This window comes from Polypterus senegalus, chromosome 9, assembly GCF_016835505.1.
Source record: "Polypterus senegalus isolate Bchr_013 chromosome 9, ASM1683550v1, whole genome shotgun sequence".
In the NCBI taxonomy this organism is placed as follows: Eukaryota; Metazoa; Chordata; class Cladistia; order Polypteriformes; family Polypteridae; genus Polypterus; species Polypterus senegalus.
The window spans coordinates 2375610-2400438 of record NC_053162.1 but is presented as its reverse complement, the minus strand read 5'-3'; the positions used below and the strand labels follow the sequence as shown (position 1 = coordinate 2400438).

General features: G+C 43.4%; 1 protein-coding gene across 2 annotated transcripts in view; it reads left to right on the top strand.

Moving 5' to 3' along the window:
* The window catches only part of ccdc180 (coiled-coil domain containing 180), a 142607-nt gene that overhangs the window by 51232 nt on the left and 66546 nt on the right, over positions 1–24829 (top strand). For both annotated transcript variants that reach the window (XM_039762604.1, XM_039762605.1), the window contains 7 exons: positions 2481–2560; positions 2653–2741; positions 7220–7342; positions 19455–19628; positions 22970–23085; positions 23184–23310; positions 23424–23460. In XM_039762604.1, the coding sequence (XP_039618538.1) occupies positions 2481–2560; positions 2653–2741; positions 7220–7342; positions 19455–19628; positions 22970–23085; positions 23184–23310; positions 23424–23460 (746 nt within the window). The remainder of the gene's footprint in view (positions 1–2480; positions 2561–2652; positions 2742–7219; positions 7343–19454; positions 19629–22969; positions 23086–23183; positions 23311–23423; positions 23461–24829) is intronic.

Below are 24829 nucleotides of genomic sequence, written 5' to 3'. Positions count from 1 at the left end.
GGCTCAGCAGCTTTCTGCTGTGGAGACTCCTGTTTGACGACTACTGCCAGTGACATTTCTGGGGGACGTGTCGTGACTTTGAGGGGGTGACCACTGCACGGGGTGAATTCCTCACTTGGCATCCTCAGAACTCTTTGATTTTGTTCAGCATCATTGAGGTACAAGAGCCTATCTGGGCAGCACTGGGAGCAAAGCAGGAACTGTCCTGTACTCCCTCAGGTACACACGTTGGTAACATGGTATTCAGGTACGACTTGGGGTTTTGTTTTGCATTCGACTGTAGTAACCCTTGTGGACTTGTTTGTATTAATGTATGGTTTTGTAGGTCACTGAATTAATTAACCTTTTCATGTCGATGTCAATCACTTCACATCACCTCTTGAATTGTTATAGATGTCACCATTTTGTGGGATTGTTGGTACAAGATGGTGTGCGCAGATGACGAAGAGTGTGTGATGCGTGACGTCACCGTTGTTAACAGAATGAAGGTCAGCGTTGTGCTCTTCCTGATTACCTGCGTGTTTCCAATCTCAATACTCAAAATGAGGCTTGTCGAAAAAAATTGAGCCTCAGACTTCACTGAGGGGAGTCGTATCTTAAACTTAAGAAGCAGGCTTGAGGCCTACAGAGGCCTAACCACATAAAAAGGGGCAGACTTATGAAATGAACAAAAGGGAAATAAGGGGAACCATAAAAAAAAAACTTATGCCTTTAGAAGAGGGTTAGGTTTAGGGTTAAGAATTAAGAGATGAAATATCGGTCAGAAACTGATATTAAACGTCAATCTCATGTAACTCTCACATGACCTGAAAGTGCACAATGGCGAAATGAAATAACATTAAGCTGTTGATGTCACCAGGTGTGCCCACTGATCAGGTTACCATAGTGATGCCCTAACAGCTACACGACAAAACAAATTAAAACCACTGAAAAACAAAATGGCATTGGAAAAAATTGAGAGTAAATGAATTTAATTAAATATGCTTTGGATACATTTGTCAAGTGCAAAATCAGAATCAGAAAAAAGTGAGAAAGAAGACACAGTATAATGCCTGGAAAATTGAAAAAGAAACCAAATATTAGAACATTAGAAAAATGTTATGACAAGAACAAAAAGTCAAGATTTGTAGGTCTGTAAACTCCTAACATCCTGGTCCTATACCATATATATATTCAAAGGTTTTATCCATTTTCAAAAATATGTTTGAATCAAGAGTCAAAAGAGAAACCAGTCGACAATCTGAAGAATCAAATTCTGTAAGAAAGCCAGAAGAAAGAAGCACAACCAGAATGGAAGAATCCAGAAATCAAAATCGAGAGCCGATGAGCAGAAGTCAGCCATCTTGTGGTCTGCTGGAGTCTTAAATAGCACTGGCTGGGCGGGGCCTAAAGCTGCAATATCAGGTGGCCCCACCCCCTTAGGCTCAATATACTGAAAAAAAAAGGCACAAAATATAGAAAACAAGTAAATCCATTTTAATATAATATAGAAATATAAAATAATAAAACCATTTTCAATAAATAAAACAGCTTAGATTGTATATCTTTGTTTTCTAAATTTATGAATAAAAAGAAGAGATAAATGAGACAGGGATCTGTCGTGCTTTGTAGGAAAATGTGTAGGATGTTTAAAGGTAACCAGGAGAATAGACTTGGTCAAATGACAGGAACGGGTCAAATACCAGGAGATCAAGAATTACAACAACTAAACCCAAAACATGAGACAGGAATCAGTCGTTAAAACCGAAAATGCAGGAATTCATCCTGCGGATCGTTAACAGAGGTAATAGTGAAGACCTGAAGTAATCAATAAACTCAAATATGGACAGGACCTCAAGTTGAACCTTTATTTCATGGTTCACAACCCCAGAGGACGCATCCCTGAAATGGTAGCTCAAAAAATGGCAGTAGAAACGATCCAAAATATTTCAAGCCCTGAATTGAAAAAACGTATCACCAAAATCCTTGGGACAGGAAACCTCCAAATCGTATGCACATTTGAATCAAAAGGGCCAGGAAGAGTTGTAAAAAAAATTGACTTAGAGAAGAAAATACTTAACAGGATGAGACCGTGACTCTTTCCGAACGCCGCTCTCTTGAATTGACACAAAACGTTGCCGTGCGTTCGTTGATTATTGTTGTTTCTCTGTCTCCAAATTCTTTTGCTGTGGTTTTTCAGCTTCAGTTTTTGGTTAATGATTTGGTTTTGACTTCTTGGTAGTGAACTTTGTCTCAATCTCTGCTCTCCCTTTCCTTACCGTTGCCACTAAGTAACATTTGACAGTGTACAGTAATCAGCCTTGTGAATTTGGGAGGAAAACCGGAGAAACAGCCATGGAGACACAGGGAGAATCTGGGCATGGTATACAAATCGTTTTTCATTTACTGATTTGTTCATTTATTCTTTTTAATGACAGCTGCCATTCTGCAGATTGCCCCTTGAGTTTGGTTACATGTGTCACCTTTTGTTTTCCACACAGTGCCATCGTCCCTCCTCAATGCACTAACAAGATGGTTGAAGAGTGGTGCTCCTCACTGTGCCAAGTAAATGAAAAGATCGGTGAGTAACTCCAGCCGTGACCATCGCCACCACCACCACCAGGCTGTGCCAGACGGCTGCCAGTGACGGCTCTCATGTCTCCTTTGTTTCAGATCGGGTCAACATGCGCTATATGAATAGACTCCACTTGTCCTACGAGCAGTTTTGGCAGAGCTGTTTGGAGCGTATCGATCAGTACAAGGTGAGGCCTACAATTGATTTGGAATTGTGGATTGTGGACTCCAAGCTATCAACTTCCAAACAGTGTTCAGAAGCCATTAAGAAGGCTAACAGAATGTCAGGTTATATAGCGCCTTGATCTGTGGAGTACAAGTCACAGGAGGTTCTGCTCAACCTTTATAATGCACTGGTGAGGCCTCATCTTGAGTACTGTGTGCAGTTTTGGTCTCCAGGCTACAAAAAGGACATAGCAGCACTAGAAAAGGTCCAGAGAAGAACGACTCGGCTGATTCTAGGACTACAGAGGTTGAATTATGAGGAAAGATTAAAAGAGCTGAGCCTTTACAGTTTAAGCAAAAGAAGACTAAGAGGTGACCTGATTGAAGTGTTTAAAATTATGAAGGGAATTAGTACAGTGGATGGAGACTTGTATTTTAAAATGAGCTCATCAAGAACACGGGGACACAGTTGGAAACTTGTCAAGGGTAAATTTCACACAAACATTAGGAAGTTTTTCTTTACACAAAGAACGATAGACACTTGGAATAAGCGACCAAGTAGTGTGGTAGACAGTAAGACGTTAGGGACTTTCAAAACTCGACTTGATGTTTTCTTGGAGGAAATAAGTGGATAGGACTGGCGAGCTTTGTTGGGCTGAATGGCCTGTTCTCGTCTAGATTGTTCTAATTCTAGTTCTAATTCCCTTTCTTATTCCCACTTGCTGTCATCAGAGACGATTCTGAGTCGATAAAATCAATCGTGAAACCATGCTTGTTCTGCAGCCTTCCCCACAGTCGCCCGTGAACTTTATATCCTTGTTGTTCTGACTGGTGTGTTTTATTATTATTGGGTTTTTGTGCCTATTTTGGTGAGTTTGACGTTCGTTTTTCTCTATCTACAGTGCAGAGAAACGTACACAATCACTTTTAGTGTCACTCCACACCAACATTTCTGTTGTTTGCAGGCACCACTTTTTTGTCGGCTGTTCTAGGTAATCTCTAATCCGGGAATGCATGACGTGTGACGACATTGGCTTGACCAAATATAAGGTCAATATCCCAGCTTGGTGTGCAATTCTTTGCCTAAACTCTTCTCGGTTTTCTGACTTCTTTTCGGTTTAATGTTTTTTTAGATAGATAGATACTTTATTAATCCCAAGGGGAAATTCACATAATCCAGCAGCAGTATACTGATACAAAAAAACAATATTATATTAAATAGTAATAAAAAATGCATATAAAAGCAGACAATAACTTTGAGTAATGTTAGCATTTACTCCCCGGGTGGAATTGAAGAGTCGCATAGTGTGGGGTCTCCTCAGTCTGTCGCTGAAGCTGCTCCTCTGTCTGGAGATGATCCTGTTCAGTGGATGTTGTGGATTCTCCATGATTGACAGGAGTCTGCTCAGCGCCCGTCGCTCTGCCACGGATATCAAACTGTCCAGCTCTGTGCCTACAATAGAGCCTGCCTTCCTCACTAGTTTGTCCCTCTTCTTTATGCTGCCTCCCCAGCACACCACCGTGTAGAAGAGGGCGCTCGCCACAACAGTCTGATAGAACATCTGCAGCATCTTATTGCAGATGTTGAAGGACGCCAGTCTTCTAATGAAGTATAGTCAGCTCTGTCCTCTCTTACACAGATCATCAGTATTGGCAGTCCAGTCCAATTTGTCATCCAGCTGCACTCCCAGGTATTTATAGGTCTGCACCCTCAGCACAGTCACCTCTGATGATCACGGGGTCCATGAGGCGTCTGGTCCTCCTAAAATCCACCACCAGCTCCTTGGTCTTACTGGTGTTAAGGTGTAAGTGGTTTGAGTTGCACCATTTAACAAAGTCTTTGATTAGCTTCCTGTACTCCTCCTCCTGCCCACTCCTGATGCTGCCCACCATAGCAAATCTGTTTTAAAATTTGTTTTAGCGTTTCTGGCTCTTCAACGTTTTGGAAACATCCTAGCACACATACTTTGAGCACATTTCATCTCCTGATCCTATAATTACGACGTTTCTCCAGCCGACGCAGAACACTTGTGATGTTGTTGGGCTTTTCTAGACTCCATTTTGCTCGGGTCCTACATACACCACGGCCTTCCACTGACTCGAGATCCTCCTTTCTTTGTGTGTTGAGACCTTAATAATAATAATAATAATAATAATAATAATACATTTTCTGCAGTGGGTTGGCGCCCTGCCCGGGGTTTGTTTCCTGCCTTGTGCCCTGTATTGGCTGGGATTGGCTCCAGCAGACCCCCCCATGACCCTGTAGTTAGGATACAGTGGGTTGGATAATGGATGGAATAATACATTTTATTTATTTGTAGGCGCCTTTCTAAATACTCAAGGACACCCAACAATAAACAAAAGCAAAATACAAAAGTTAAAATGAGTCAGAACAATTGTAATCAAAGAGAAAAATCCGTCTTAAACAAATGAGTTTTAAGTTTGGATTTGAAAAGTGAAAAGGATTCAATATCTCTAAGCTCAGGTGGTAGTGAGTTCCAGAGCTGGTGGTAAGATGGGTGACCGGGTCAGTCAAGTGGATGGAGGAAGAGGATCTGAGGGTACGGGAGGGAATGGCAACATGGAGGAGGTCAGACAGATATGGAGGGGCGAGGCTGTGGAGAGCCTTAAAAGTTAACAGGAGGATTTAGAATTGAATTCAGAACTGAACTGGAAGCCAATGAAACTGCTGCACGACGGGAGTGATGTGGTGACTAGAGGGGTCTAGTGATGATGCGGGAGGACAGCTGAATTCTGGACCACTTGAAGTTTATAAAGCGATTTAGGCCTCTGTTGAGAGTTTACCACTGGATGTGAACGACACCTTTAGATATGTCTTGTAGTATACTGCTCAAAAGAATTAAAGGAACACTTTTTAATCAGAGTATAGCATAAAGTCAATGAAACTTATGGGATGTTAATCTGGTCAGTTAAGTAGCAGAGGGGGTTGTTCATCAGTTTCAGCTGCTGTGGTGTTAATGAAATTAACAACAGATGCACTAGAGGGGCAACAATGAGATGACCCCCAAAACAGGAATGGTTTAACAGGTGGAGGCCACTGACATTTTTCCCTCCTCATCTTTTCTGACTGTTTCTTCACTAGTTTTGCATTTGGCTACAGTCAGTGTCACTACGGGTAGCATGAGGTGATACCTGGACCCTACAGAGGTTGCACAGGTAGTCCAACTTCTCTTGGATGGCACATCAATACGTGTCATTGCCAGAAGGTTTGCTGTGTCTCCCTGCACAGTCTCAAGGGCATGGAGGAGATTCTAGGAGACAAGCAGTTACTCTAGGAGAGCTGGAGAGGGCCATAGAAGGTCCATAACCCATCAGCAGGACCAGTATCTGCTCCTTTGGGCAAGGAGCACTGCCAGAGCCCTACAAAATGACCTCCAGCAGGCCACTGGTGTGAATGTCTCTGACCAAACAACCAGAAAGACTTCCTGAGGGTGACCCAAGGGCCCCATGTCCTCTAATGGGCCCTGAGCTCACTGCCCAGCAGCATGCAGCTCGATTGGCATTCGCCATAGAATACCAGAATTGGCAGATGCACCACTGGTGTCCTGTGCTTTTTACAGATGAGAGCAGGTTCACCCTGAGCACGTGACAGAAGTGAAAGGGTCTGGAGAAGCCATGGAGAACATTATGCTGCCTGTAACATCATTCAGCATGAGCAGTTTGGTGGTGGGTTAATGATTGTCTGGGGAGGCATATCCATGGAGGGTCACACAGACCGCTACAGGCTTGACAAAGGCACCTTAGCTGCCTTTAGGTATCAGGATGAAATCCTTGGACCCATTGTCAGACCCTATGCTGGTACAGTGGCTCCTGGTGCACGACAATTCCTGGCCTCATGTGGTGAGAGTATGCAGGCAGTTCCTGGAGGATGAAGGAATTGATACCATTGACTGGCCACCACACTTTCCTGACCTAAATCCAATAGAACACCTCTGGGACATTATGTTTTGGTCCATCCAATGCCACCAGGTTGCACCTCAGACTGTCCAGGAGCTCAGTGATGCCCTGGTCCAGATCTGGGAGGAGATCCCCACAACACCATCTGTCATCTCATTAGAAGCATGCACCGATGTTGTCAGGCATGTATACAAGAACACAGGGGCCATACAAAGTGCTGCGTACAATTTGGAGTTGCTGCAATTCAATTTGGGCAAAATGGACTAGCCTGCCACATCATGTCTTCACTCTGATTTTTGGGGCGTCTTTGAACTCAGGGCTCTGTAGGTCGATCATTTTCATTTCCATCAAACGATGTGGCATCCTTCCGTTCCTAACACATTACCCAGTCTATATCAGTATAGATATCCAGGAGGATTTCTTTTTCCCATTGAGATCTGATGTGTTTTCAAAGTGGTCCTTTAATTTTTTTGAGCAGTTTATTATGATCCTGATGATATTTCTGTTATATTTAGATGTTAACACAGTTTGCATTCACTGCCAGTTGTGGGTCAGTTCACTTTGTTTTATTCACTTTGTTCAGGAGGAGATGCTGAAGTTCTGTCTGCTGTCGGAAAAGGAAATCCAGCAGACGGTGGACACTGAGTTCATGCCTTTGGTTGGGAGCTGTCAGACTGAACAGGAAAAAGAGATCAACATCATGGATGTAAGTCAACCAAAGCCGCCTGGCCTGCCTGGCCTACACCCCCCCAACCACAGCGGCCGATGCCCTTGTACCGCATTCTCAAGTGACCTTCCCTAAGTAAAGCCACTGGTATGACAACCGCCACTGAAAACCATTGGAGATATCATGTCGTGTGACTGGGCCTTTGACCTCGACTCTGGCTACACGTCCCGATCTTTTCTTATTTAATATTAGTCTTCCCGCTGTGGAAGTCCAGCCCCGGACACACACCAATGGTTCCACAAAGCACAAGTCCTCACAACACACAGTGCCCCTACACCAATCACCCTCTTCTCGGGCCCTCCAAAGGTCCTTCACTGCCTCCACTCCTCTCCACCGAACTCTGTCCTCTTCCTCCCGACTGGAGGGAGGCAGCCCCTTTTATGTCCACCTGGACGTTCTCCAGGTGCTTTCCGATAGACTTCCTGCGGCACTTCCTGGTGTGGCGGAAGCGCTAACGTCAGAGGCTCCACAATCGTCTGAGTGCCCCCTGGCGGAGGCCACGGCCCCTTACAGGGTTGAGCTTCCATGCTCAAACCCTGTGGCCCCCAAACCAGGCAGGGCAGCTGCCCCCTTGTGGTCCTGGGAAGGCACAGTCCCTCTCCTGGTCCGTCCATGGGTCGCGACTGGGCACAGCCCCCAGCCGACTACCACACCGCGTACGGACAGAGTGGTGGCTCTGAGGCTTAGGGATTTGCATTGGCAATCGGTTTGAATCCCGTAAAATCCAAAAGTGACCCTTAACCTGCAAGTGCTCCATCCTGGGTATGACGTTAATCTGCATCCACCCCTGCATGTGGGCTCTCCAACCTGCAGGGAAAAACCTGGGGGTTGGTGGCAGAATTGGCACTCCAGCCACCATAAAAAAACCTCTCACTGGTTCCACTCCATCTGAACCAGTGTGGTGCTGAGGTGTCGGCCATTGCTTGGCTGCACTCGGGTCCTAATCTGAGTTGCTTTGTCATGTGGTGGGTGCAACGATGTGCTGTATCGGACGCGTGCACCTAACCTCTTCCCGCGTACGAACCCTGCTTGATATCTCGTGTCCTTGTCATCCGTGCATTCAGTTCTGTCTCTCAAAATGGCCACCACCCTGCGTAAGCAGTACATCTACACAGTTATGTCAAGTAATAACACTTACAGATACACATTTATATTAATTGTACTGTAAAGGCAGTGCATGTGGCCTTCTAAATGGACTTTTTTGTGTTGTGTTGTGTTCCTCAACTGTTCTGAAGTAAGTAGGCGTTTCATTGTATTCCTAACAGTTAAAGTAACTTGATTGTCCGCGTCCCTAACTTGCTGATCTAGTTTTGTGAATATCCAGTTAGCATCAGCTGAATTCCGAGTGGCAGGTCATCCCTGAGCCCGTCACTGTTTAACACCTGGAGAGAAGAAGAAAACTCCACACAGGCAATAACCAGAACCAGGCCCTAATTTATCAGGGGTCTCCGAATGACTCCTAGGGATTGCACAAAAAGTCTGACTAGGAGAAGAATTTATCATGAGAAGCAGTTATGAAGTGTCCTACGCCGACTCCCAGTGAGGAGTAGGAGGACGTGTTTGAGAATGCATGGCATCACGACTTTGTGGCACCCCTTGCCACGTGAGGACATTTTGTAGTTTTCTGATACCAACGCCAAGACTTCACCACAAAGATAATAATAAGAAGAAAAGTCAAGCAAAACAACCCCATTTATTGGCTGACTGACCAGATTACAATATGCAAGCCTTCATGGCAGCTCAGCTCCTCCTTCAGGCAGGTTGTAATCATTACAGCCACCACCATTTGTATTGTTTACAGGCGCCACTGTTTTGTAACATTCCCGTCGGCCGTTCTTGTAAGGATTACAGCCTGCTTGAAGAAGGGGCCTGGGTTGCCTCTAAAGCTTACAAGTTGTAATCTGTTCAGTTAGCCAAGTAAAGGGGACATTTTGCTTGACTTCTTATTGCGTCCATACTGGCTAACACGGTACAACTCCCTACTATCACCAATAATTATCATAATAATAATGAAAGTACTAGGACAAGAAGAGATAGGATACTCTGTGCCAAGCTAAGCTGCATGGTAATGTTGCCACTTTGCAAAAATGTCTACTATATAATAAAACATTAAGGTCTGTGTGTGTGTGTGTGTGTGTGTGTGTGTGTGTGTGTGTGTGTCCAGCCCCTCAGAGCAATCTGATTGGTTGGTTTGGCTTTGGTGATGCGATTGAAAAGAGGAAGTGCAAGTGTGAGACACCCAGTGAAGGCGTGGGAGGCACGCTGAGAGTCCCCTTCAAAGACAGAACCTATAAAAGCAGACAGCAGGTGAGCAAGGCGCCGCGAAATTCCAAGAGTCTGAGAAGCCGGCTTTATGGGTCACGATCTCGCGAGAGGGAGCACAGGTTCAGACACACGAGGATACCGAGGAAAGGTGCTGAAGGTACACGTAGAGGCAAAATATATCAAATATTTTTAATTTATTCTGTTATCAGTCTCTGACAGGTCAAGAATAATGCAGTAATGAGCACCGAGGTGGAAGGATTGAGACGCACACAGCAAATGAGAGCTAAGCCCAATAATGGATCACGTTTATTTAACAATGAACGATCCACGGCAGTACTAATGGAAGAATCACCGTCCTGCTGCTATGGCACACAAAACGCCTTGTAAAGCAACAGTCATACTGAAACTAGCACTGCACCATCACTCGTCTGGTATTCCCGATCGTCTCCCAGAGTTCCCTGCTATGCCTCTCCCTGATTCTGATCCCCACTTGTCTTCTGCGAGGATCTGTTTATCCAAAACTTTGTTTGTCTCTGTCTGCCGTCTTGCACCTTCCTGAGGCTTGTCAGGTGTAACTGGAGTGTCCCAGGGGTTGATCGAATGCCAAGCTCAGTGTAGCCGTGTGACATTTCACTGTCAATCAGCCATCTGGCCCCGCCTACCTTCTGCCCTGGCTACTAGAGCACCGTTTGCATCTATGAGCAACCGTGCATTGATACTGTGATGTCACATGCGATTTACATATTGGGCGCTCATCCACATTTGGGGCTGTGATCTTCATGTGTGTGTGTCGTTTTGCTTTAACAGCGCCTCACATGGATTGAGGGGAAGTGTATGAATCTGCATATTACTTCACGTGTTGTAAGGTTATTCGGAGTTTGGAGCAAAATTCGAGAAGTGCTTGGATGTGACCTACTAAGATGATTGCTATGCCAGAAAGCGTAAAGTTACCAGCACTTTCATTTCGGCTGACCACTTTGTGTAGATGTACAAGATTTGTTACAGGGTGTGACCACAAGGGGGCACCACTGAGCTCCAAACCTCAGACACAGTGCTACCTCACACAATCCTGGGTTCAAATCAAATATTTGTTTTATTTTTCACCAGCACTATTACACAAAAATGCCAGCCAAGCCAGTACATTTCTTCCTCCTTCCTCTTCCAGTTGAGTGTCACCTGCTATCTCCCGACTCAACCAGAGGAGGCTTGATGGCTTCCTTTTGTGTTGGACCCAGGAGTACTTCCGGTGCCATAGTACTGAAGGGTAGAAGCACTTCTGGGTCATGCGGAAGCTCTACGAAGCAGGTGGTCCCACTCACTACAGTGCCTTCCGGCGGCACCCAAGGACACCGACAGAGCTGTCCTTCTGAACGACAATTCCCATGGATCCCTGCGGGCATCCACTCCAGAAGAGCACTGCCATCCTCTACACCAGGGGGAGGACCTGCTCTTGTGAAACGACCTCCACCAGTCCCTCCATTACTCCTTCACCCCAACTGGGATAAGAATTAAGTCTCATCCTGGCCGGGTTATGCCTCCTTTCATGTTGTCCTTACGTTCAGTCAATCAGTCAATCAACATTTATTTATATAGCACATATTCATACAAAAAAATGTAGCTCAAAGTGCTTTACAAAATGAATAGAAAAATAGAAGACAATAAAAAATAAACATAAGTCAACATTAATTAACATACACTGTGTGCACAATTATTAGGCAAGTTGTATTTTTGAGGATTCATTTTAATATGGAACAAACACAGTGCTATCAGTCAATCCAAAATGTTAATAAACCTGAAACCTGAATGTTTCACAACGGAAATGTGAGTGAGAACATCATCAGGGGAATACATATGTGCGCACAATTATTAGGCAACTATTAGTGTGCAGATTTATTATGCAACTAAAGGAAAAATGAAAATGTTCCCATCTCACTTGTTTCTTTTCATCTGTTAGAGTGAGAATAATAAACAAACACCTCAAAATTTACAAATAAACATCTCTGACATTTCAAAACAAATCAATCAATCAATCAATGACCAATATAGCCACCCTTTTTTCCAATAACAGTCATAAGCCTTTCTTTCCATTCATGGAGTCTGTCAGTTTCTTGATCTGTTGACGATCAGCTTTTTGTGGAGCAGTGACTACAGCCTCCCAGACACTCTTCAGAGAGGTGGATTGTTTTTCTCCCCCGTAAATCTAGCGTTTAAGAAGTGCCCACAAGTTCTCGATAGGGTTTAGGTCAGATGAGGAAGGGGAGCCATGTCATTATTCCTTCATCTTTAAGGCCTTTACTGGCTGGCCACGCAGTGGAGAACTTGGATGCAAGTGATGGAGCATTGGCCTGCATAAAAATCATGGTCTTGTTCCTGTATCACTGTTTGAAGAAAGTGTCTTCGAAAAACTGGCAGTAGGTTTGGGAGTTGATTTTGAGTTCATCTTCAATGCAAAAGGTCCAACTAGCTCATCTTTAAAAATACCAGCTCATACCAGTACCCCACCTCCACGTTGGAGTGGAGCTCTGTGCCCATTACTGATCCACAGGTCCATCCATCTGGTCCATCAAGAGTCACTCTCATCACATCGGTCCATAAAACCTTTGACAAAAATCTGTCTTCAGATATTTCTTGGCCCAGTTTTGACGTTTCAACTTATGTTTCTTGTTCAGTGGTGGTTGGGTTTCAGCCCTCCTTACCTTGGCCATGTCTTTGATCACTGAACACCTTGTACTTCTGGGCACTCCAGGTAGGTTGCAGCTCTGGAATATGAAAGTACTGGAGGATAATGGGTTCCTGGTAGCTTCACGTTTGATTCTTCTCAAATCTTTGGCAGCTAATTTGCGTCTTTTGTTCTCAACACGTTTCTTGCGACCCTGTTGACTATTTGCAACAAAATGTTTGATGGTTCTGTGATCACACACCAATATCTTAGCAATTCCAAAAGTGCTGCATCCCTCTGAAAGACTTTTTACAATTTTTGACTTTTCAGAGTCAGTTAAATCTCTTTTTTGGCCCGTTTTGCCTGAGGAAAACTAGCTGCCTAATAATTCTGCACACCTTGATATAGGGTGTTGATCTCCTTAGGCCACACCCTCCCTCATTACACAAATACACATCACCTGACGTGCTGAAATCCAATAAGCATTCAAGTTAATACAGCTTGGAGTTGGAATATACGCATTAACACTAGAATTACCAGAGCCTACGAAAAAACTCGTAATTCCGTCCCACCTTAAACTGCTTCTTAAATCCCTTCACACCTCTCCGCCAGCGTCCTTTGTCTTCTAAATGTGCTGATAAAGAGAAGCTTGGAGCAGCCGGCTATTCCATCCCCCCACCAATTTAGAACGTGCACGAACTTCTCTCAGCTCATGCCTTGATTGAGTATCTGGGAGTGAAGTGGAGTTTTAGAGTGGAAATAATAGATCGTTGTTTGGAACACACGCATTTCATGTCTGTTCCGTTTCTACAGTAATCTGTGTCAACACATTGTTAAAACAGAAACTTTTTTATATTCTAGTAGTAGATGACAAAATGTAGGCATAAACTATATAATGTATGAAGCCTGAAGTCCAAATAGCAAAGAAACATTTTCACAAGAATAACACAATTGCACTTTTATTCAAACATATAACTGCAGAAACAAAAAGCCGCCTTAACATGCGACATTGACAGCAGTTTATTGTAACTGCCTCCGTGGTTCAATAGAATCAGCCCCCGCTTGGGAATCAAGGGGTCACGAGTTTGATCCTGCACCCCTCTGTTTTGAGAAGTAAACTGCTCTTAGTCTTACTGTTTTAGAATAAAAGCATACATTTGATTTCAGTCTGTAACAGCGGTGCAATTTATGATCCTTGTACAGGTTAGCTTTTTTTTTATTCACTTTTCACTCTCTCAGTCGCGTTCAGAATCAATCCATACAACCCCATCTGACACGGCTGTTTTCACTAAAGACGCGCTATAGCTCTGCAGTGTACCACGATGCATACTAACGCCCTACCCCACCGGGTTCTGACACACAAATGCTGGCGAGGCTGCCTTCTTCGTATCTCACCGTCACTTGCTTTTCTTTTTATTCAGTTTTATTGAGTGTTCCTGCCAGTCCCGCATGTTGCTGTATGCTGTTTCTTTTGTACTCCAGGACATGCAGAGGAAAGAATGGTAAAGACCAGTAACTTCGGCGCTATATGCAATCATCAGACACTCCCCATCTGCCCGTGTCGTTCAAACACAGGAACATATATTGGTGTAAAAGTATAACAAAAGTGCACTTTTATTCAAGTGCACTTTTTCCATCGCCTTTTCCTGTAAGAAGCAATGTACACACTTCTCTCTATGCTGTGGTTTCTATTACACACCTGAAAGAAAGAGACAATACATGTGAAAATATCCAGCATACAGCAACATGCGGGGACTGGCAGGAACACTCAATAAAACTGAATAAAAAGAAAATCAAGTGACGGTGAGATATGAAGAAGGCAGCTTCGCCAGCGTCTGTGTGTCAGAACCGGGTGGGGGGGCGTTAGTATGCATCGTGGTACAGCACAGAGCTATAGCGCGTCTGTATTCTGTTTCTTTTGTACTCCAGGGCATGCAGAGGAGAGAATAGTAAAGAGCAGTAAGTTGGCTATATGCAATCATCAGACACTCCCCATCTGCCCGTTGTTTTGTTATACTTTTCAATACTTTTATACTGCTCAAGCGGGCATGCTCAAAAATACACGTAATGCCACGAAAAGTGCACGCAGACACTTCATTTCGCAAACAAAACAAGTGCACTTTTATTCAATACTACCTGTATAACCGAAGAAAAAAAGCAAGTTACAGTAGGCGATTGATACGACAGCTTGCATGGTGCAATGCTAAGAAGTGCAGATTTTCATTCCGTGCTATATAAAATCATCACATTCAAATATTAACAGTTCCCACACACCCAAGGACCGTCCTTCCTACATTTACGACACGTGTACTTGTTGCCGTGTACACACCTCTCTGTGCTATGGTTTCTATTACACTGAATGAGCACCTGACACTGTACTTTCTTCCCTGGGGGAAGGTCCGCATCAGAGAATTTCCAGTTCCTGCATAAATTCACACCCGATCTGACGCTGTTCGTTTTCAAATAATATTGCATTAGTGCGATTATATTTTCACATATATTGTCTCTTTCTTTCAGGTGTGTAATAGAAACCACAGCATAGAGAGAAGTGTGTACATTGCTTCTTACAGGAAAAGGCGATGGAAAAAGTGCACTTGAATAAAAGTGCACTTTTGTTATACTTTTACACCAATATATGTTCCTGTGTTTGAGCGACACGGGCAGATGGGGAGTGTCTGATGATTGCATATAGCGCGAAGTTACTGGTCTTTACCATTCTTTCCTCTGCATGTCCTGGAGTACAAAAGAAACAGCATACAGCAACATGCGGGACTGGCAGGAACACTCAATAAAACTGAAAAAAGCAAGTGACGGTGAGATACGAAGAAGGCAGCTTCGCCAGCGTTTGTGTGTCAGAACCGGTTTGGAGCGTTAGTATGCATCGTGGTACACTGCAGAGCTATAGCGCGTCTTTAGTGAAAACAGCCGTGTCAGATGGGGTTGTATGGATTGATTCTGAACGCGACTGAGAGAATGAAAAGTGAATAAAAAAAAAGCTAACCTTTACAAGGATCATAAATTGCACCGGCTGTTACAGACTGAAATCAAATGTATGCTTTTATTCTAAAACAGTAAGACTAAGAGCAGTTTACTTCTCAAAACGGAGGCGAGGATCGAACTCGACCTTTGATTCCCAAGCGGGGCTGATCTATTGAACCACGGAGGCAGTTACAATAAACTGCTGTCAATGTCGCATGTTAAAGGCGGCTTTTGTTTCTGCAGTTATATTTTTGAATAAAAGTGCAATTGTGTTATTCTTGTGAAAATATTTCTTTGCTATTTGGACTTCAGGCTTCATACATTATATAGTTTATGCCTACATTTTGTCATCTACTATTAGAATATAAAAAAACGTTTCTGTTTTAACAATGTGTTGACACAGATTACTGTAGAAACGGAACAGACATGAAATGCGTGTGTTCCAAACAACGATCTATTATTTCCACTCTAAAACTCCACTTCACTCCCAGATACTCAATCAAGGCTGAGTTGAGAGAAGTTCGTGCGTTCTAAATTGGTGGGGATGGAATAGCCGCTGCTCCGAGCTTCTCTTTATCAGCACATTTAGAAGACAAAGGGCGCTGGCGGAGAGGTGTGAAGGGATTTAAGAAGCGATTTAAGGTGGGACAGAATTACGAGTTTTTTCGTAGGCTCTGGTAATTCTAGTGTTAAAAATGATGATATGGTCAAAATACTCACTTGCCTAATAATTGTGCACACAGTGTAGAATAAGTAAGGTCCAATGGCCAGGGTGGACAGAAAAAACAAAAAAAAAAAAACCTCCAAACGTTATGGCCACTTCCCCGGGCCAGGATCTACCCTCCATCCCAGCTGGCCTGCTAGTCCATCCACGATGTCACTTATAGGATATTACAGTATTCCATCTCTGTCAAATCGATATCTTTTTACAGTGTAAGACGCTAGGGGTCGCTGTTGCCCCTTTTACCCCCAACAGACAAGATGCTCAGGACACAAAGTAAAAGCAATAAGAAGCATTTGATTTGTTTTCTTCTATAAATAGTGCCCAAAGCACCACAGCCACAATATGAAACACCAAGCACAATCATCTCTCTCTATCTTCTCCTCCACACTTCCCAGCAAGCTTTGTCCACCTCCACCTGACTCTGACTCGCCTGCTGGATCCTCCGCAGTCCTTTAAACAGTGTCTGACCTGGAAGTGCTTCTGCTCTTCCTCCCACGTCACTTACGGATCAGACGAAGAACTCGAGTGCTTTAATCAGCCTGGAAGTACTTCGGGGCTTCCGTCTTCATGATCCACTGAAGTTGGGACGTTGTGTAAAACGTAAATAAAAACAGAATACAATGATTTGCAAATTCCTATATTCAATTGAATACGCTATTAAGACAAGATATCGAATGTTCAAACTGATAAAAGTTATTGTTGTTTTGCAAATCTTCACTCATTTTGAATTTGATGCCTGCAACACGTTCCAGAAAAGCTGGCACAGGGGCACGTTGACCACTGTGTTACATCGCCTTTCCTTTGAACAACACTCGTTTAATAAGCGTTTGGGAGCCGAGGACACTAATTGTTGAAGCTGCGGAGGTGGAATTCTTTCCCATTCTTGCTTGATGTACAACTTCAGTTGCTCAACAGTCCGGGGTCTCCGTTGTCGTATTTTGCGCTTCATAATGTGCCACACATTTTCAATGGGAGACAGGTGTGGACTGCAGGCAGGCCAGTCTGGTACCCGCACTCTTTTACTACGAAGCCACGCTGTTGTAACACGTGCAGAATGTGGCTTTGCATTGTCCTGCTGAAATAAGCAGGGACGTCCCCGAAAAAGACGTCGCTTGGATGGCAGCATATGTTGCTCCAAAACCTGTATGTACCTTTCAGCATTAATGGTGCCTTCACAGATGTGCAAGTTACCCATGCCATGGGCACTAACACACCCCCATGCCATCACAGATGCTGGCTTTTGAACTTTGCGCTGATAACAATCCTGGATGGTCCTTTTCCTCTTTGGCCCGGAGGACACGACGTCCTTGATTTCCAAAAACAAGTTGAAATGTGGACCCGTCAGACCACAGCACACTTTTCCACTTTGCGCCAGTCCATCTCAGGTGTGCTCGGGCCCAGAGAGGCTGGCGCCGTTTCTGGCTGTTGTTGATTTATGGCTTTCGCTTTGCATGGTAGAGTTTTAACTTGCACTTGTAGATGTAGCGACGAACTGTGTTAACTGACAATGGCTTTCTGAAGTATTCCTGAGCCCTCGTGGTAATACCCTTTACAGAATGATGTTGCTTTTTAATGCAGTGCCGCCTGAGGGATCGAAGGTCACGGGCATCCAGTGTTGGCATTCAGCCTTGCCACTTACGTGCAGAGATTTCTTCAGATTCTCTGAATCTTTTGATGATATTACAGACAGCAGATGATGAAATCCCTCGATTCCTTGCAATTGTACGTTGAGAAACCCATCCATCCATCCATTTTCTAACCCGCTGAATCCGAATACAGGGTCACGGGGGTCTGCTGGAGCCAATCCCAGCCAACACAGGGCACAAGGCAGGAAACAATCCTGGGCAGGGTGCCAACCCACCGCAGGACAAACACAAACACACCCACACCCACACACCAAGCACACACTAGGGCCAAGTTAGAATCTCCAAACCACCTAACCCGCATGTCTTTGGATTGTGGGAGGAAACCGGAGCGCCCGGAGGAAACCCACGCAGACACGGGAGAACATGCAAACTCCACGCAGGGAGGACCTGGGAAGCGAACCCGGGTCTCCTAACTGCGAGGCAGCAGCGCTACCACTGCGCCACCGTGCCGCCCACGTTGAGAAACGTTGTCCTTAAACTGCTGGACTGTTTGCCCACGCAGTTGTTCACAAAGTGGTGAACCTCGCCCCATCCTTGCTTGTGAACGACTGAGCCTTTTGGCGGATGCTCCTTTTATACCCAATCATGACAAACACCTGTTTCCAATGAACCTGCTCACAACAGGTGTTTTTTGAACATTCCTCAACTTTCCCAGTCTTTTGCTGCCCCGTCCCAGCTTTTTTGGAACGTGTTGCGGGCATCAAATTCAAAATGAGCGAAGATCTGCAAAACAACAATAAAGTTTATCCGTTTGAATGTTCGATATCTTGTCTTCGTAGCGTATTCAATTGAATAAAGGAATTTGCAAATCATTGTATTCTGCTTTTATTTACGTATTTACCCAACGACCCAACTTCATTGGAATTGGGGTTGTACTTCAGGGCTATAGGGAAAGCATGACTCCCCAGGTCCTTCGATATTTCCCCCTGGTGGCCCCCAACAGGGTTGAGAAGCCAAATTCCAAGTCCCAGGATGCCCTGTGGGAATATGGGGCACCGCTACACTCCAGGGAAGCTGCCATCTAGCATTTTGGGGGAGACAGTGTCGACAAGTAGCTGCCTTACCCCATCCTTCCATTTTAGGGGACTCGGCCGGCCGTCTCTCACAAAGAGTTTGTTGTCTTCCAGCATTTCCAAAACATTCTACCTATCAGGGCGCGTGTGCCGAACTCTGCCTGGGCGCCATCTTGTGGCAGCTTCTAGCTAGTTAGGGCGGTTCATGAGCTCTCCTAAATTCTGCTGACTCTTGGAGGACTGTCCTATGTTAGAAAAGAAAAAACAATGAAATGGTTTAATTCTTATTGTTAAGAGTCAAACGGGATTTCTGAGCCAGTTAGCCCCGTTTTCCTACTCTGAGACACTTGATAAATAAGCGCAGGTGTTGAACCCCCCCCGTTCTTCAGTAGTGTGAGGCAGCAGCACTAAGCACTGCGCCACAAGGTCTTCATCACCACTGATTAAAACATTTCAGAGAACAAGCATATGCAAGACTCAGAATGTCTTCGGACCCCTTCACTTTATGCCCTTTATTGGGTTGTAGGTTTAGTTTTTAATGGATACATTTGCCATTTTTACCCATCAGTCTACACTCGATGGCCTATCACGACCAAGTGATGACGTGTAACCAGGCTTTGTCATTCCTACAAGCATCCACTCCCTTCGCTGTGTGTTCAGGTTCATCCTGCTTGCTTCGACTCTCTTATTGTGTTGGTTGACGTTGTTGGTGGTGGTGATGATGGTGGTGGTGAATGCGGCCTGCTCTCATCTTCGTCATCCATCCAGCACTCTGCCTGACGTGTTTCTCTCCTTGTCCTTGTAGAAGGCCTTTGAGGCATTGGCAAAGAGCACCAGTGAGAAGACCACCGCCCTGTGTCAGTTTATAAGAGACGCTGCCGAGCTTTGGGGCATCCATACCTCTGGACTGGCAGGAAAGGAGGAAATCTTGAGGGAGAAGCTGGAGAAGATCCGACAGGCCCACGAGCAGGAACACCAGGTAAAGAAACGGCGGAGGGAGACTCTTGATAAGAGAATGGAATTATCTGTACTCTAAAAAGGAGACACAATGAAGTGAAAGAGTTGGGGCACAGCCTTGGTGACCCCATTTCATTTGAAGGAATGCACAGTAATGCAGCACGCAATAGTTTGCAGAGACGTCTTTCCAGACGCGGCGTCAAAACAGGTCTGGGAACAAGATGGCCGATTCGCGGGTTATATAATCACTTAGCACAAAGGGACGGGTCCAGGCGGGAGTGATGTCAGCAATGGGGTGGCTGTCAGTTTTCCATTCTGCAGACAGAGGAAGCTAGCAGGCATTAGACCACAGCGCCCAACCCCTGGTCCAGCAGGTAGTTACCGTCACCAGAGCCCTTAGGTTGTCCCGCACGTGCGTGAAAATATGATATGTATTCTTCTTCATCGATATTTTTGTTTATTTTTCATGCCGCCATTTTGTTTGTTGCAGATGTCACCATTTTGTATAGTTGGCATAGTGGCATCCCGGTTGCCGTTGGTAACGCTGCTCCCGTGCTACCTCGTAACAAAAGAAGTTGCATCATGTGATGTGATCACCTGGACCGTATGTAAGATGGCGGCACACTTGTCCTGACATCTACATGTTAGGTGTTATGAACTGGAACACGTGAACTTTTCTTTGCTGTAGTCTCATGTACTTTCATGTTTTTTATTCCCAATTGGGAATTCTGTGATTAGAGGGTTGATTTTGGATCATTTTCAAGGTCCTAAATGTTTATTATTGTCCTGACATATCGCTGTTAAGTTTATCCTGTGAGCAGCACCATTTTGGGTGGAGATTATCTGCAGTGACTGTCGTGTAGAGGTCCAGTCGTGTGCTGTGCTCTCACTGCTCATCATCATCATCACCATCACTCGACTGCAAATACCAGGGGTTTGCAGACCTTCATATTCTTACTTCAGTTTCTCGATTGGCAGCCGCTTCCCTTTTGTTGCTGACCGCTGCTGGCAATTTGTGATTCACTAGTTTGCCGATGCAGTCGTCGTATGACAAACAAGGTCTGCGTCTGCTTCTCTTCCCATAGTCCTCGCATATCGGTTAATAAGTCTGGGTGTTGCTTTCCTGAAGGAGTGCCCATCGAATCGAAGTTGCCTGATTTGAACCAAAGCTTCGACTTGCATTCTTTCAGACAGGGAGTCGTTTGTTACTCCATCCAAGTGTCTGATTTTCACCAGGATTCTGTAACATTTAGTGGTGAAAACCTTCAGGCTTGTTGGGAGGTTCTGTACTTCTTTATGGGACTCGGCTTCTATAAAGAAGTACAGATGGTCATGCTGCTTGGTGGCTGCGCTTCCTGATGTTGATTGAGTGAGTCAAGAACGGAATACGTTTTACATTTGCCACAAGTCACTCCGGGCTTGGCCTTTATGTGCCTTTACGTATTCTGATGTCTGATTCATGCGATGCTACTATTGACCCTAATATTCAACGTTATCAACCCACGATATTTGTAGTTCATCAAGTTCGATGTTGGAGTTTTACTGTTGAATCGTGCAGGCTTCTCTGGTTTTGATCACTTTGGGACCTTCTGCTTTAACTAATTTAGTCACTTCTATAAGATAGGATCATCCAAACTTCCTTCAAGTGCAGGAAAAAGACCAGAAAAGTCGAAGTTGAAGATTGATGGAGCTGGACTTGACTGTCTTGGCTTGATGAAAAATCAAGATACTCTATTATGTGTGATAGAAAGATAATGAAAGGCACTATAGAACAGGATGATGAAAGGCACTATATAATAAATAGATAGATAGATGTGAAAGGTTCTATATGATAGATAGATAGATAGTGCCTTTCATATCTATCTATCTATCTATCTATCTATCTATCTATCTATCTATCTATCTATCTATCTATTATATAGTGCCTTTCATATCTATCTATCTATCTATCTATCTATCCATCTATCTATCTATCTATCTATCTATCTATCTATCTATCTATTATATAGTGCATTTCATATCTATCTATCTATCTATCTATCTATCTATCTATCTATCTATCTATCTATTATATAGTGCCTTTCATATCTATCTATCTATCTATCTATCTATCTATCTATCTATCTATCTATCTATCTATCTATTATATAGTGCCTTTCATATCTATCTATCTATCTATCTATCTATCTATTATATAGTGCCTTTCATATCTATCTATCTATCTATCTATCTATCTATCTATCTATCTATTATATAGTGCATTTCATATCTATCTATCTATCTATCTATCTATCTATCTATCTATCTATCTATCTATCTATCTATCTATCTATCTATCTATCTATTATATAGTATCTATCTATCTATCTATCTATCTATCTATCTATCTATCTATCTATCTATCTATTATATATGCCTATCTATCTATCTATCTATCTATCTATCTATCTATCTATCTATCTATCTATTATATAGTGCCTTTCATATCTATCTATCTATCTATCTATCTGCCTTTATATCTATCTATCTATCTATCTATCTATCTATCTATCTATCTACTTATATAGTGCCTTTCATATCTATCTATCTATCTATCTATCTATAGTATCTATCTATAGTATCTATCTATCTATCTATCTATCTGGTATATAGTGTCTTTCATATCTATCTATCTATCTATCTATCTATTATATAGTGCCTTTCAATATAGTGCCTTTCTTATCTATCTATCTATCATATCTATCTATCTATCTATCTATCTATCTATCTATCTATCTATCTATCTATCTATTATATAGTGCCTTTCTATCTATATCTATCTATCTATCTATCTATCTATCTATCTATCTATCTATCTATCTATCTATCTATCTATCTATCTATCTATTATATAGTGCCTTTCATATCTATCTATCTATCTATCTATCTATCTATCTATCTATCTATCTACCTTTCATATCTATCTATCTATCTATCTATATCTATCTATCTATCTATCTATTATATAGTGCCTTTCATATCTATCTATCTATCTATCTATATAGTGCCTTTCTTATCTATCTATCTATCTATCTATCTATCTATCTATCTATCTATTATATAGTGCCTTTCATATCTATCTATCTATCTTTGATGTTTTGTTAACATGTTGGCTTTGAAAATTTGACTCAGACCTCTGCATGTTTCTCTCTGAAGACTTTGCCTCTTCATCCCTCCATCTTTCATTCTAATGTTCCCCTCTGGCAGAACTGAGAACGGCGGTGGGGTGGGGAAGGGTGAGTTAAACAAAGGAGCCCTCCAAAGCGAGTAGCACCCCAACTCCTGGGCCGTGTGACCAACACCAGCTCTCTTGTGTGTCCACAGATGATGGAGGCCAAACTGGACATTCTGTTGGATAAGCTGAGACAGGAGAACACGGAGGAGATGTTAAAAAGCACGTTGGACAAGGCACAAAACTCCCTGAAAGAAATTGGAACGATGTAATCCAAAGGACTGAGTTTGGGGGGCTGCTCTTTGATGGTTCTTGACTTGATTGACGTTATTCTGTTATTTTCCGTATTCTGATCTTCCTCCCCAGCTATGATCACTTCTGTGAAGGCCAAGTGGCGGCTGTGAGTTTGTACCCAGACATGGTGCTTCAAGAGCTCCAGGCTTATGCTGCTGCAGTCAAGGACTTCTTCAATGTGAGGGACGAGTCACCGGCTGTAAGTGTCATCAAAGGCCAGAGGGGACACTGGGACTCGGCTGTTGTGTGCTGCATATGTGGGCTTATAAACATACACAGAGTTCATTAAGTTGTCTCTTCTGCCTTTTTTAGAGAAATGAGGATGCAGCCCCAGGATCAGAAGGTGAAGGTGAGGATTGCAGGCTGCCAGGTCAGATTTTTTGACCATCTCCATAATGAATTTGGCTTTGGAGAGCAACTGTGGGGGCTTTCAGAGCTCAAGTAGTCTTCTTCCTTTTTCTCACACCTCCACCTCATTCCATGACCCTATGACACGGCGTGCCAACACCAAGAATGGGACCGACTTTTGGTCTTCATTCACCCTCAGTTCACAGTCCTAAGTGAGGCGTAGAGCTTCTCGTAATGAGGGCCCAACTGAGGTCTTCATTGGGTCTCTCCACCGTTTTGAAGATCTCCTTTTAGGCCGTCAACTCTCGACTTTTCCTTGCATAATGAACCTCCCTACAAAACGTAACCCTTCCTTCTGGATTTATGTCGAAAAATAGTGACAGTCTTATTGTCTGTGCAGAGTAGGACACGTAAACGAAAGTCAAGTTCACATTCTTTAAGCAAAAGATTCTCCTGTCTTTCAGCAAAACGGAGAGTCAAAAATAAAAATCAAAGTCAGAGGACAAAACAAGGATTCTGTTAATCCAGAAAATCCAACAAGAAAACGCACGCCAACAAGTGAGGTAAACTGAATCCTCGGAGTTCATAACGGCATTCCGTGTAGTGGCGAACCCCAATATCTGGAGATTAGATATCCGCAGTTTCAGTTATCCTCGGTTTACTATGGCCGGAAAATCTTGAAACGGGAAATTCCAGAAATAAATGATTCATAAGTTTCAGCTTGTGCACCATTCTGAGCAAATGTTTTCAACGCTTGGGATGCACGGTGTCGTCATGTCCACGATATTCACTGTTCTTCGAGTTTGGTATTGGAGTTTGGCTGTTGACATGTGTAGACTTCTGACGTTTTGATGTTCACCTCCACCTAAGTTAGTTATTGTTGTAAGATAGGACTGCGGGCCTCCACACTTCCTTCAAGTAAAGCAAAAGTTAAACACCGATGGAGCTGAACTTGACTGCCTGGGCTTGGGGACAAATTGAGGGAGATACTCCATTGTGGGTGGGTGTGTGTGTATGTGTATTGTATATTAGACAGCTAGCTATATTACAAAAGGCACTATATAATAGATAGATAGATGTGAAAGGCACTATATAATGTACAGATAGATAGATATGAAAGGCAGTATTAAATAGATAGATAGATGTGAAAGGCACTAAATAATAGATAGATAGATAGACAGATAGATGTGAAAGGCACTATATAATAGATAGATAGATAGATAGGAAAGGCACTATATAATAGATAGATGGATAGATAGATATGAAAGGCACTATATAACTGATAGGTGGATAGATAGATATGAAGAGTAATATTATTATTTAATAGATAGATGTGAAAAGCACTATATAATGTACAGATAGATAGATAT